General features: G+C 29.4%; 1 protein-coding gene across 4 annotated transcripts in view; it reads right to left on the reverse strand.

Moving 5' to 3' along the window:
• Nucleotides 1-430: 430 nt before the first annotated feature.
• LOC107453006 (uncharacterized) overlaps nucleotides 431-14,765 on the reverse strand; it is a 195,213-nt gene continuing 180,878 nt past the window's right edge. For 2 of the 4 annotated variants that reach the window (XM_071182789.2, XM_043048231.3), the window contains 5 exons: nucleotides 12,904-13,317; nucleotides 9,030-9,225; nucleotides 6,396-6,624; nucleotides 3,863-4,101; nucleotides 431-1,000 (listed from right to left, as the gene is read on the reverse strand). In XM_071182789.2, coding sequence (XP_071038890.2) covers nucleotides 878-1,000; nucleotides 3,863-4,101; nucleotides 6,396-6,624; nucleotides 9,030-9,225; nucleotides 12,904-13,317 — 1,201 coding nt within the window. In that variant the 3' untranslated portion in view covers nucleotides 431-877. Of the gene's footprint in view, nucleotides 1,001-3,862; nucleotides 4,102-6,395; nucleotides 6,625-9,029; nucleotides 9,226-12,903; nucleotides 13,318-14,765 lie in introns of those variants that run through there. The other 2 variants (XM_071182793.2, XR_015432636.1) reach the window with 2 other exon arrangements.

A 14,765-nucleotide genomic window follows, 5' to 3' on the forward strand; every position in this document is an offset into this window, starting at 1 on the left:
TTACTGATTTTAAGGGAACAGCATCTAAAAAATGCTAATTTTAGGGATTTAATAATAAAAAACTGAATTTCTTAAAAAAAACTTAATTAATTTAATTTAATAGTTGTTAAACCATGCTTTTTATGATTAATTTATTAATTCATAACGAATAATTTCAACGTTTTAAATTTAACTGTTCATTACATTTTTATGTAAATGTTACATTTTTATGTTATAGAACTTAAAAATTGAAATGAAATATTTTATGTAAAAGTAATAGATGATGTTCTTCATTCAAAGATCAATTTTAGTTCGGGGTTATTGAGCTTCGAAACTTTCAACTAGCACGAAAAATGTCTTCCTTTCTGTTATTTTTTCAGAAAACATTCGGAGAGAAATTTTTTCGTGTTAGCCATTCAAATTTTACAGGAATGTTAACCTATAACATTGCTTTTTTTTAGTTCTCAAAGTTCTCTCTTTCATGCTTATGAATTTTTTCATAGCACAGGACATAATTGTCCATAGTACGTTAAAAGTTTGAAAAACAAAAATATTCTTATTTTCAAACTCTCAAATTCTTTTTTCTAAAAATATTCTTATTTCTCATAACGATAAAATATCCACCAATGCATTTAATTGGGAAAAAAATACTAGAACTCATAAAACTATCAAAATTATTACTTCAAATTTAATTATGAAACAAATAAATTAATCTGTAATCAACCTTGGTCACCTCGTGAATTGGCAAAAAAATAAATTTTTATAAAAAACTAGAAAGTGCATTTTTTACGAAGAAAAATATGATACTTAAGAAGATTAAAATGCATGTTTCACTTTTTGAATCCATCCTTAAGGAATTTTAAAATACTGTGAATGTTGAAATTCAAGATAAGAATCTTTAAATCATATCTTCTTTGATGAATGAGGGAAAGTCTTTACGTTTTTTAGAAATGTTGTTCTGAAAATTCCTTGTCCTCTCCGGTGCAAAGAGTGAGGTACGGTTGAAAGATGTATGGTCTCTCTGAAAAATAAAGGACACAGTATATTTAAATCCAGCAGATAGGTGAAATAATTTTTTATAACCGTCGTTGAACAGCCGACCCAGTTATGAGTTAACGACTACCAGTGTTCAATTCCGCAACCTTGTAACTTTGAACCCAATCCAGAAGACTAGGGAACTCCTGAATCAAGTACTGGGAGAAATTTGCCTTCGTGGAGGAATTTTTTTTTTTACGGAGATAACCAGCGTTTGCGTTACGTGCAGAGGAAAACCGCCAAAATTTCCAACGGTTAGCCTGGTGGCAAGGGGACTCTAGCCAATAATCCGTCTACCACTGAGGATATTCTACGTCAGTACCGTGGTCGGCGCGAGCCGGGTGTGGAATTCTTAGCGACCAGCCATCGCTTGGATTCGAAACCGGGTCCCCTCATTCGGAGGCGAGAGCTCTACCCCCTGAGCCACCACAGCACCTCTAACACCTATTTAAAAATAACTATTTTGGATATTTTATGCATGCAGTTTTCTATTTTAAACGATGTATATCACTTCCAGTAATATGTGCCACCCACTCGCTTCGCTCCCGGATCCCCAATATTACTTTTCATTCCTTTTGGTTTCTTGATGAAAAGCAGATTATTATGTAATGAATCATTCTATTTTCAATAATATTAGCCATATTTCATTAATTATGCCCTTATTTAAATAAAACTTTATGGATTAGTAAATGGTATATTGATTATATTTATTTTATAATTGGTGTAGTAATTATAGCAAAGAAGGGTGTTTCTTCTGAAAACTTAATACCCTAGATTATTTTTTACCGAAGACTTCGTTATATTATTATAAAGGATGCTTTATTGGAGTGATATACTAAAAATTGATTTACTTTCCTTCTTTCTGGAGGAAAGTGCGGGTGATATGAGTAGGAGAATTTAGTTTCTTCTAGACAGGCAAGTGGGCATTGTTCCGGATGTTTTTCTTTGCGCTTAATTGAATGAGACGATAGGGCAAAAAGTTTAGTAGTTATAAGGGTTTTATGTGCAAAAAGTACAAATTTGTGCATATTTATACATCTGATACTGATATCTGAACAAGTGAGACACTGTTTTCAGTATATTTTTTAGCGTTTTCCTTTGAAATGAATGAGACTGCATACGAGTCAATCGAACAAATAGTTCAAAATGTAAAAATGATTTTATGTAGATATATTTTGCTACGTAGGGGCTAACTGAACATGTAAGGTACATTTTGAACGAGTGCTATTATTGTCATGAGTTATATCTGAGAAGATCTGAGAGAATTAGATAAACAATGAATTAATATTTTAAGTTACATTTGTATCCTTGTGAAAACTGAAACGAAAGAAAAAAGTGCATATTAACAAATAATAATAGAAAAACTAATATGAGGTTTTATTAATTTTTTTCAAGTAGTATATTGGCAAGATAGAAATAGAACGGAATGCCAATAATCGAAAATAAGCTAATTCAGCGTCAGTAAGAAATACTTTACACTTACAACTGTATAAATCTATTCAACTATGCTACTTTTTTTACCGGTTTTTAAAAACATTTCCCATTTTTACATTGCATTCACATAATTAATTTCAAATTGTATTACTGATCAAAAAATTTAAAAAAAAATAGTTAAAAGTGTTAGGAGCATTTTAATAGCATGTAATTGAAAAAGTAATGCAAGTAAATACTATCACATTAATCATTATTTCTCTTCGAATCTTGGTATATATATATAAGGATACACAAGAATTAAGAATTAGGTATTTACTACCAAATTAATAAGGTCCCCTGTCCTCTTAAGTTTGGGGTCCATGAGGAATTTCACTTATGATTATGGTGAGCCAAAACGAATCAATCAATGTTTAACCTTTCTATGAAAAAATTTATGTTCAAGTACCCAGATAAAAATATCCTTACACTAATTGCACTGCACCAATCAAGAATTATTTACAGGCTTTGTAATGAAACATTGATATTAGGCTATTTAATTTTCCCCCCGTAGGTCAGTGTTTCCCAAAGTGTGCTACGCATACCCCCAGGGGTACGGGAACAGTTGCAGGGGTACGCGTTCTTATGCGATACGAGTCAGTATGCGACCAGACAGTTCTTATGCGACCAGATATCTTTGCAACAAACGAAATTTTCAAAAAAAAAAATTTTTGAAAAAAGCTAGCCATGAAAATTTAAGATTATGTATTTTTCTGTTGGCTATTTTTTGCAGAGCTAACAGTTAATAACTAGTGGCGTCAACAGCCAGTTGTGACTTTTAATTTTTGTGTAATATTTTTATACTGAAAAATACATTCATTTTTTATTAGTGGTTCACAGCGTTACGAAAAATTTAGAAAGGGTACACTAAAGTCATAATTTTGGGAAACACTGCTCTAGATAACAGAACAGAATGAAAAAATGTAATAAACTATTAATTAAACATTGATATTAGATTATATTACTGCATTTCTTAAAGAACAAAGTGAAACGAAAACAAAACAAATCTCACATAAGATATTTTTACCAAAATTGTATTGGAGGAAATTTCCTAATGTTATTGCATTGGTCTAAAAGGATATGGGATCTTATTGATTTGGCCAATAAATATCCAAATATTGGATACCAATAAATTCTTGCAGAGTAAGGAATCGATATCAATAAATGTCTGCAGAGAAAGGAATTGATACTAATAAATGTCTCCAGATTTATGAAAAAAATTCCCCAATTAGTATTCTTTACACGTAATTACCTACATTGTACACACAGTTCAGTTTTTAACAGTACGAAACGTATTTTACTGAAATTGAATTTCTTAACGGGTTTCGTTTTTCAAAAGGAAAAAAAAAGAATGAAAAAAATATTTTATTGTGATTACCTCAGAGAAAGTGGTGACAAGCGTTTTCTTGGAGCTTCGATGGTGGAGGATGGATGTGAGTGAGATTCCTGAACTGTCATTGGCCGCGTGAGCTGGAGTTCGGCAACTATACACAATTTTCGCCAAATGTTGTTTGAAAAGTTTTGTTGTGAGAGTATATAAAACTGGATTTAAAGCCGAATTCACGGGCAGGAGAAATACAGCTACCCATGCATAGAGATCCTTTTGGATGGGAACTCCTGGAAATGGGAGCAATGTCAAATAAAACAGTTTCTTCATTTCATTTTGGTAATGCATAGCTCAAAAATTTTCAGTAACAATGCTGATTCTCTTAGAGTGTATTTCAAATTCTTTTATTTGCATTGTACTTTAAAATTTCGGAATGGTGGCATTTTGAAACCTTTTCAACTGCATATGATTCGGAGCAAAAAAAATAGCTTCATGTTAAAGAAACTTTGAGATTTTACAATGATTTAACTTTATACAAGTTAAAAGTGGGTGTTAAAATTTTATTCACTTTATAGTTACAGTAATTCGATCCTTACTATTGCAAAAATCTTTCTATTAAAATTTAATTATAAAAAAATCTTAGGAAAAATGCATAAAAATAATAAAAATTTTTGTTTTTGTTTAAAAAAAATTAGTTAAAGAACGTCTTTGTACTTATTCATAAGTCATAGAAAAATCTGACCTGAAACTCTAAATTATATATTTCTGTTTTCAGAAATCTTCCAATTCTTTTTTTAAGTTTGACTGCTCATTCGAAGTTATTCAAGCTACCTTTCAAATTAAGACACCATCCAAAAAAGAACATTTACTGGATACACTAATTAACACTAGAACGACTGACATTTTTACGTACCTAGAATGACCATTGAGACCATTTTGACCGTAATAAGGAGAGAGCTTAATTGTTTGCTTTTTAGTTTAAATATTATTATAAAAAGTTAGAAATGGTCATAATTAATAACTTTAACAGTCTACAGTAGTTTTAATGGTATTATTTTCGAAATATTAAAAGAATTTCATTAATGTCAAGGTCAATTGTCTATTTTTTTACTGAAAAGTCAATTTTCTTAAGAATTGACATTTCGGGAACAATAATAACATCATGATACAGTTAAATGCGATTAAAAATATTAGCGCATGATTTGAAGCAAAAGTGACAAACGAGAATTTTTTAACGTTTTCTACAGATAGGCTTTAGGCATAACAACCATATTTGTTATGTGTCTGCTAAAAAAGACACTTCTTGTAATTTCAAAATAGTCGGTGGGACAGGCAAGTAGCGTCTTTCTAGAAAAATATAGCCAGCTCAATTCGTTCACAAACCTCAAAATGAAGGCACTTCTATAGAAACTTGGGAAAAGTAATATGCTTTGAGAGATATTCAGAAAAATTTGCAAAGTAAGAAAAATTAAAGTTGCCAAAATTAAAAGGCCATGTTCTAGAAATCATCCGTGTCTTTCACAACAGGCTTATTAGATGAAACACATCCATATTTTAAAAAAAAACTGCAGATGCAGATTAAGAAGATGCAGACATTTATTTTACAATGATATTATAATTATTGCTTTCTATTTCTGTTCATGAATATATATTTTTGTAAAAAAAGTGCAAGGAAGTTTGCTAATTGCTAGGACTTCTTTATAATTTTACCGAATTGTAATAACTATTGAAAATCCTTCTTTTTTTAAAGTTTTTGCGAGCGTATTAACCAATAAAAGAATACTTTTTTTCTGAAAAGACTACGTTATTTCGAATCAAGAGAGGTGGAATTTATTCATAGTTTTATTCATTAGTAGTCTAAAATTAGGTTTTATATCCGACAGTTGAATACGCTGTATCTAATTTATTCTATCCTAGAACTGTATCTAATTTAGTTTTAAATTAATTTTCGGTGTAAATACATGAGCTGAAAAAGAAGTAAACAATTATGGTTTTCGCCGAATTATGGTTTTCGTTAAAATGACAGAAAGCTAAGGAACTGCTATAAATATTGAAAATGGTTACCAGGGAAACATATTTCTTTATTAACAAATTTAATTATTTTATTTCGATATGAAAAGCGTAAGGGGAAATTTACAGTTTTTCATAAAGGAAGGTATTTTTCATAATTATATTGTTATTAGGAAAATAGTTTTTAAAAAAATCCTTCTTTGCAACGGCAATTTACCTTAATTTCATAAAGAGAATCGAAATAATATATAAATAATGGATTATTAATTCGTTCTAATGACAAATAAAGATTTTAAAAATTATTACTGAGAGGTAAAAACAAGTCCTAACTTTCTGAACCATTTTTATCTTTTCTCTAAGACCTTGGGTTCCGCGGAACACCAATTGGGAACCGCTGCTTTAGAAGAAAATAAGAAAAAAACATCCACAGACAAAAATTTCCCAAATGATATTAAAGAAAATAATAGCTTTTTAAATTTACTCAAAGAACAAGCTATTTATTAAATAATAGTTTACAAGAAAATAATGACTTTCATTAAAATAATGACTCACAATAAAAACAAAAGTTACTTACCTCCCATGGCTATGACTTTAATGAGAACGATTGGCACCCAACATAGAAAATCAGTGCCCACAATGAAAGCAAATCTTTTGGCTATAGTTCGATCCTGTAGCTGCTGTGTTGATCTCAATCCTATTTTTGAGTTAGAAATTGTGAAAAACATGGAGATGTAGGCGAAAAGAATGAAGAGAAAGGCGGCCAAGTTGAGGCCACAAAACAGAAAAGTTGAATATTCCCAAGCCTAGGCATGCAAGGAAAAGAATGAATGAAAGATACGATAGTTTTCTTCTCTTCAAGTAAAAGGAAAATGGTAGAAATCTTATAAAGTAGCAAATCATAAAATTGTATGGATGTTTCTCAGTTCGCATTGCTATGTATGCGAAGTTTCAAGGAATATAATACTCCGTGTAAATAGAAAAGGCTAGTCAAGATTATGCGATTTCCCTCTCTCATCACACTTTTCCCCTTTCCGTTTCCATGGTTACGACAAATCTTGTTTGTCGAATCCATGAAAAGAGTAAAAGTGTGGAGAGTGGGGAAATAACGGAGCTTTGAGACGACTATTTACAAAGAGTATAGTAAAGTACGTGTTTTTAAAAAATAATACCAGTTTCCTTTCCTTGAAGAGAATATTATTTGTTATTAATATTTTTGAAGGAATTAAAGAGCAAAATTGATTAATAAAAATAAGAAGGAAAAGAGATAATAAGAGGGCCATCACCATCTTAGTTACTTTGAAAATATTATGTCATTAAAGTTTATAAAGTGTGGCAAAGTATCTGAGACAGACAGCTTTTGGAGGCCGCTGTTTTAATACAGAATGTAGATTGATTTTTTTGAAACTTAAAGCAAATTGCTGAGAGTAAAAAAAGACAGGTTTCCCAGACATGATTTGGAAAAAGAGCTATTTGCACTTGTGGTATAACTTAAACTATCAGTAACGTAAACTTATATGCATAATGTTTCCATTCAGCTCTAAAAAACTATTAAATGTCCAAAAATAACTAAAGCATTTCTATACGTTTCAATTTTCAAACATAGTTTTGATTTTAATGGCACACAACAATATTAGTAGTTAAAAGTAATTTACTTTTTTAAGTTTCGCAATTCAATCCAAGAAAAAAAAAGCTTAAAAATAAACTATTTAATTTTTTTAAAAACTTTTCATTTAAGCTAAATTACACAGCTTAAAGATTTGATTAGTTAACAAAATTACAATAGTTCTGTTTCTATTATAATATAATTGAGTAGTTGGAATTTTATAGATAGAGTTTCAGTATTTTTTGTATTGAAAAAAGATTACTATAGCGAGTCTGTTAGAAAAATAAACTTGGATCCTCTTCTGAAAGATCATTCTCGTTTATCATAATACAAGAATTTAACTCTTATGTCTTATTAACAAAAAATGGGAAATTTTTAATGATAAAAATTCTTTCCGGGATACATTTCTTTTCGTAGTGACATTTCGAAATAAAGAATAATTATCTCAAGATAAAAATTATTCTTTATAATGTATCTATATCACTAAAAAATAAAAATACAAATTATAATGAGTTTGAGATAAAGAAAAAAACAGAAAACAAACATACCGATATGGAGTAAAATATAAAAATGCCTTATAAATAGATATATGAGTCGCTCAGAAGCCAATGTGGTTAAGTTCAAAACACAAAAATTGAGAAAATTAATGATTTTTGATACATTAGTTTTTAAAATTCGTGGTTTATTAATTTAATTAGAAAAGTGTATAAAGTCTTTTTTCGAGGTGTAAACTCTGCAAAAAAACAAGATATGTACAGGATGTGTAAATTAAAACGTAAGTATTTATTGAAATAATGACAGCATCTTAAAAATTTTAGGACTTATACCTTTTGGCAGCTGAAAAAGATAAGAAATATATATAGTCTACTAGTATAAACGAACTTTTTTTTTTCACAATCATCACTAGATACAGTGACTAATAGAAAATAAACTGTTGGATTATTTCAAAAATTGTTTTTTACTTCAAAACTAGAGTGGCACTTTTCTTTGTTTTGGGAAATGAAAATAAAATAAATAAAAAAAAAACTAAAAATACCACATTTTAAAAAAATACTACAAAAAATACCATACCCCTTTTTTTGGTGAAAAAATACTACCGTAGTATTAAAAATACTACGTCTGGCAACCCTGATTACTATGAATTTCTTCTTTTTCAGTGTTACCAACAAATATCGAAAGAAGAAGAATAATTTAATTTTTATTTCAAAGTTTATGTAAAAAAATACTGATAAAAGGTGGACTTATTCACAATTGCTTCTGATTTTATTATACAATATAATCAGAAGCTAAAAAAGGGCTGTCTAACCTAGAAAAAAGTAACCAACGAATAAATCCTTTAATAACTAAGAAGATTATTATTTATTTCATCAAAATTTCCAAAAATCAGAAAATATCAAAAAATGGACTTAACCGCATTGTCTTCTGAGCGGCTCATATATTAATCTAACAGTTAACAAAAAATCACTATGAAGAAAGAAAAAAAATAAATGCATATATGATAGAAAAATATATAAACTATAGAATACAGAAATTATTTACGAGAAACATTGGCAAATTTTAAAAATAAAATCAACCATGAAGGAGATTATATTTAATGTGTATTACTTGTCCAAATGGATCATGAATCTGTAGAGGTAGACACACTCCATTATTCCCATAAAATTCGTCCCCGTAGTATCCAATGTCTAACAAAGGTAAAGCTGAAAGTAATATAGCCAGAGACCAGACTGATCCCATCGCTGCGGATGCCGAAGCGATTGTTCTTCGTTTCAAAGATAGCGGATATAATATAGATGTGTATCTGTGGACATAAAGAATAGTTGCATTATTTTCTTTACTCACCATCAGTGTTGTATATTGTAAATATGCTATCGATTGGAAAGTTTAGTAGAAGAAACCAAATAACAATCAAAATATGATCGAAGTTTGACATTTAAAAACATGTTATACGTAAAGGTTTTTTTCCCCAGATCTTTGAATAATAAAAAGAATCTGTAGGGAATTATGCTTCGTAAGCAACTTTCTAGCAATGTTTTAAAAATCCTGTGGTCCTAAATTTACTATATCACTTATATTTTTCCACAGTAGTTGGTTTCACTACTACATCCCTTTCTCTTATGAATCTGATTTTCAAAAATATCACTTAGCACTTTTTTCCACGGTAGTTGGTTTTTCAACTACATTCCATGTGCATTTTTAAAAATTAATTTTGTAGATGGTCTCATTTTTCTTTGTTATTCATTGTAGAATAAGAGACTAAATATGACATAAACATTGACTCTAGACCAGCGATTCCCTAAAGGTGTACCGCGGATCCCCAGGATTCCGTAATTGTTATTATATAAGTTTTTTTTTAAATATTCATTTACAAAATATATTGGGCTGGGATAGCCTGGTCGGTAGGGCGCTGGACCCGTGTCCGAAAGTTTGTGGGTTCGAACCCCGACAACCGAAGACTCCTCGTGTAGTTGGTGACTGATGCACGTTAAAATTCTGTCGAGTCGCAAAGTCCTCCATGTTTCCATAACAAATCAATACCTCTGGGGGTACTGGATTGAAGATCGATCGCTCTCCGATTCAGGTCAAAATTACGATCTGTGGATGAATGAATGGGTCCGCCTTATAAACATGTGTGACGTATAGAGTGGCAGAAGTCGAATTCTTGGCCATAGATGGTGCTGCTGAAAAACAAGAATCGCACACTCTGCCTTAAATCTGCTCGGTTTCACTAAGCAGGCTTGCCGTGTTGCAAGTGGCACTAAAACCAACTAACCAACCAGGATTCCGTGAAAGAGTTAAAGGGGTTGAGGGAGCTAGCACTTTTTATAACCAGTGATGAGTTAGGAAACCTCTGATTATATTAATATCCAACCTATAATTCATAATTTATTTAATCTACTGGTTACCTTAAAGAAATTATTCCATGTAAAATGCCAAGGAAATAGAAAAGACATTTTTAAAAGAAAAGGTAATATTTTAAATAACAATATGCTGAATAAATTAGGAAAAGAATAAGCATTTATAAAATATTGCTTCAGTATTTCCAACGCTCTTTTAAAAAATAAAATAAAATAATCAAATTATTTAGCAGAGAAATATATTTCACCAATAACCATTTTCAACGTTTATAGCATCTCTTTTAAGTTTTTACTTCGTAGTAAACCATAATTCAGTTCATTTTATTCACCTTCAACTAATGTGCTTACACCAGAAAGAAATTCATAACTAGACTAGATATACTATAAGGACTGCAAATTTAATTGATGGACATAAGACCTGATTTAAGATTATTAATGATAAAAGGGTGAAAAAGTTTCATTCCGCTAATTAGATATTTTAAATATAGTCTTTCATAGGTTTATAACGCTCACTATTTCCTTAGTATAATTTATTTATAAAGTCAGCGTTCTGTCGAAAGAAACTTTACTATTTAGAGTTACGCAGCCGGAAATAATTAGGAATCAATGCTCTATACAAGTAAAGTATTGTTTTCTCTTTTTTTTTACGTTTATTCAAGTGGAACGATTTAATATGACGAAGAATTTAAAATTTTCAGGTTGACATTTCTATCTAGACAGTATTAATCAGCATTAGATTCATAAAAATATGTTTATTTTGCATTTTTATTCGTCGTTTAGTAAAAGATAGCTCAGAAATTTAATATTGAAAACTTAAAACTTTTAGAAACTTAAATATCCACAAAAAGTGCTATTTAACAACAAATTATTTTATAGTCTTCACTTAGATGTAAAAAATAGCACGACTTCGCACGCCATGTTTAAATACCAGGGAAGGAGAGGCATAAAAAACGTCCCGTATATAATGCATGAGTTATGAATAGAATCTTTGTGACAAGTAAAATATTTGTTTTATCTACTACCGTTCGTCTTATTCTATTCAGCATAGTATTCAGCATAGTTCTATTCAACCATAGGAAACAATGTATATTTTATCTAGATGCCGTTGTTGTTTCTATTGCCTACTTTCCATGCCAGCAAACCTGCTTGGGAAGCCAAGCGAATTTAAGGCAGAGGGTGCATTTCTTTTCTTTCAGTGGCGTCATCTATTTACAAGAATATTATTTCAGCCACACACACACACGTCCTATTCATTCATCCACAGATTGTAATTTTGACCTGAACCAGAGAACGATCAATCTCCAATTTAGTATCTAAAAGGTATTGATTTGTTATAGGAACTTGGAAGACTTTGTGTCCTCGACAGATTTAACCTGCACGAGTCACGGGGTTTTCTCGCTCGGTGGGGATTCAAACTCCCGTTCTCACGAATACGAATCCAACATCCTACCACCCTGACTATCCCGACAATACTTATTTAGATAGCTACTAGATATCAATGGCGAAAAAAGTACTTATGAAAATTGCCCCTTTTCGATACAAAAACCCTCACATCATCTTAACTACTATTGACTCTAATAACTCGCATTTGGCATAATTTGATTACGAAAAATACATTGGAAACAAAACCTCCTATCGCTAGCCGACAATATTTAAAGTTTTTCTGAAACTTAAAATGGAAATGAATGTTGTTTCAGAAACACATAGAGATATTTTATCTTCATCATATAAAGTATTCTACGCATTTAAAATAAAAATTGAGCAGTCATTTATGAAATACAATAGAAATACGTAAAATATATATATATATATATATATATATATATATATATATATATATATATATATATATATATATATATATATATATGTATATATATATATATATATATATATATATATATATATATATATATATATATATATATATATATATATATATATATATATATATATATATATATATATATATATATATATATATATATATATATATATATATATATATATATATATATATATATATATGATATGTTTGAGTTAACCAGAAAGTAAGCTTCTCTAATTAATTAATTAGTACTAATTGAAACAATTTCAGACTTCGGTGTTTATCGCTTTTATATTCAACTCTCTCATGTTCTAAGTGCTGTCATGAATAAGTGTATTATTTTTTCATTACCTGCCTTCGGTATATTTTTCCCTTAATATTTTACCCCTTAAGTTTGACGAAATCTCGGATACACTTTCAGTTTTTAAGTAATAGCTTTTTTTATTTAATGAACAAATATTTAAATGCCATTCAGGCTTGAAAAAATATTATCTTCTAAATGAATACCTGATTCCAACTTCAATCGAACTAATAAAAGAATTAAAAATTGTCATTAATACTTAATTGCTGAAATTAAAATTAATAATTGTCATTGTATGTAAATAAATCATTTGAATAAATATATATATATATATTTTTTTTACAATTTCATTCAAATATTGTAATGTTTTTAAAGTTATACTCAAATTACTATGCACAAATTTCAATACAATCAAAATAAAATAGTCGTATCAAAACAATAAATCTTTTTAAAGAATTACTTTCATGTTAAATACTATTTGTTATAATTTACCTGTCAATAGTAATTATTGTAAGTATCAGCACAGATGACTCGCTGCTAAGTGTAGATAAAAATCCGGCTACATTACATTGCCAACTGTGCCTCCATTTTGCTTCATGAAGAATGTATTCTCCTCTGAAGAGGACGTCATAAGCAGCTATGACGAATAAGTAGACTGACATCAAGAGATCAGCCAAAGATAAGTTTTTGATGTAAAACGAATGAACTTCGTTAGGTTCAGCAAATAAGAATCTTCCGATAAGTACAGCAACGTTGCCCAAACCAGCAACGAATGCCACAAGCCATACACTGACTCGCAGTACTACGCTGTCCAACAAGTGAGCTATGCTACTGATACCGTCTCCTCTGGGCTCACATACGCGTACGTGCAGTGCCAAAGAACATAGATAAAATTCATCGAAATATCTAAACATAAAGAAAAGTATTTAGAAAAATTACTATTGCTTAATATCTCAAAAGAACTTCATACATTTAACATTATAAATTGGCAAGATATGTGATCAAACGAAATTTTTTTAAGAATTCTTATGATCCTACACAGAGCTGATATTACGACACCATATTTGTCTGGTGCAGGACGAACTTTCCTTCATCAGGTAATTAAAAATTATGGTGAGAGAAAATTGGTGTTAGAAAAATGAATGGGGAGGGAGCAATTGAATATATGCAGGGGAGAATAAAAGACGAGCCAATAAAAAAACAACAAAAAAATGTGCAAAAATTATTTGAGGAAAGAAGGAAATCGAGAAGATTGGAGCATAAAAGAGAAATAAAATGAAAATATTCTTTATTTCTCACTTCCCTTCAATTTTCTCACATTCATTTTTCTACCATCCATTCTTCTACCTGATGAAGGAAAGCTCGTTCTTTCAGATTTATTTTTCTGAGTATGGCGTCGTAAGAAGTCTTAACAAATATTCATGCATTTCACGTCAGTTTTGCATTATTCAATGAATCATCTAAATTATTCAAAAAAAGGTAATCATTTATAATGCTATAACCGATGGTCTGAATATAATCAAGTTGTTAAAATAAATAGATTTGATTCTTATTTGATTGAGTTGAATGATTCGAGTCGATTGATTCAAAGCAATATTGAATGAAATAAATAGATTTGATTCTTATTTGATTGAGTTGAATGATTCGAATCGATTGATTCAAAGCAATATTGAATAAATAAATCTCTTCAATTAAGGATGAAATGGGATTCAAATAATTACTTTATTATTTCTTCTAATCCCCAGATTTTAATTTGAGTCAACTAATTAAAAATGACAGTATTTAATCTCTGATAATTATTTCACGTAGAGTGATTTAAATTTTTAATATTTTTCCCAAACGATCCATCTATAAAAACTTTTCAGTCGATAAATACATAATAAAAAATAATACTTTAAATGTAAGTTAGTCTTGAGAGTAAAATAAATATCATTTCATTTACAAAATAATTATTCAATTAACAAAATAATTATTTTCCTTTACCCATAATTAGTTTTTATTTTAAAATGCAATTTGAAGGCCACAAACTTTTCAAGAAACTCTCAGAAAACTTTTCCTGTTAAATATTGAATAGAGTCATGAACAAATGTCATTTTTTCAATTATTTTTCTTAAATCAAATGTAATTTTTATCCATTAAACTGTTGAAAATTTTTATTATTAAGTATAAATAAAATAGGTGTTGGTGCAAAGGTAAATTAAATCTTCATAAACTTTACTTTTTTCGATTGTATTTTTATTTCAAAGAAAGCTATCTTAACAAAATTTAAATAAAAAAAAGAAAATTTGTAATGTAAAATATTTTATATGTTCAGCAAAAGATGAAATGAGAATAATTAAAAAATAAGCGTAAGG

The sequence above is a fragment of the Parasteatoda tepidariorum genome, chromosome 3 (assembly GCF_982258835.1).
Source record: "Parasteatoda tepidariorum strain Cologne lab strain chromosome 3, Ptep-v5.0, whole genome shotgun sequence".
NCBI lineage: Eukaryota > Metazoa > Arthropoda > Arachnida > Araneae > Theridiidae > Parasteatoda > Parasteatoda tepidariorum.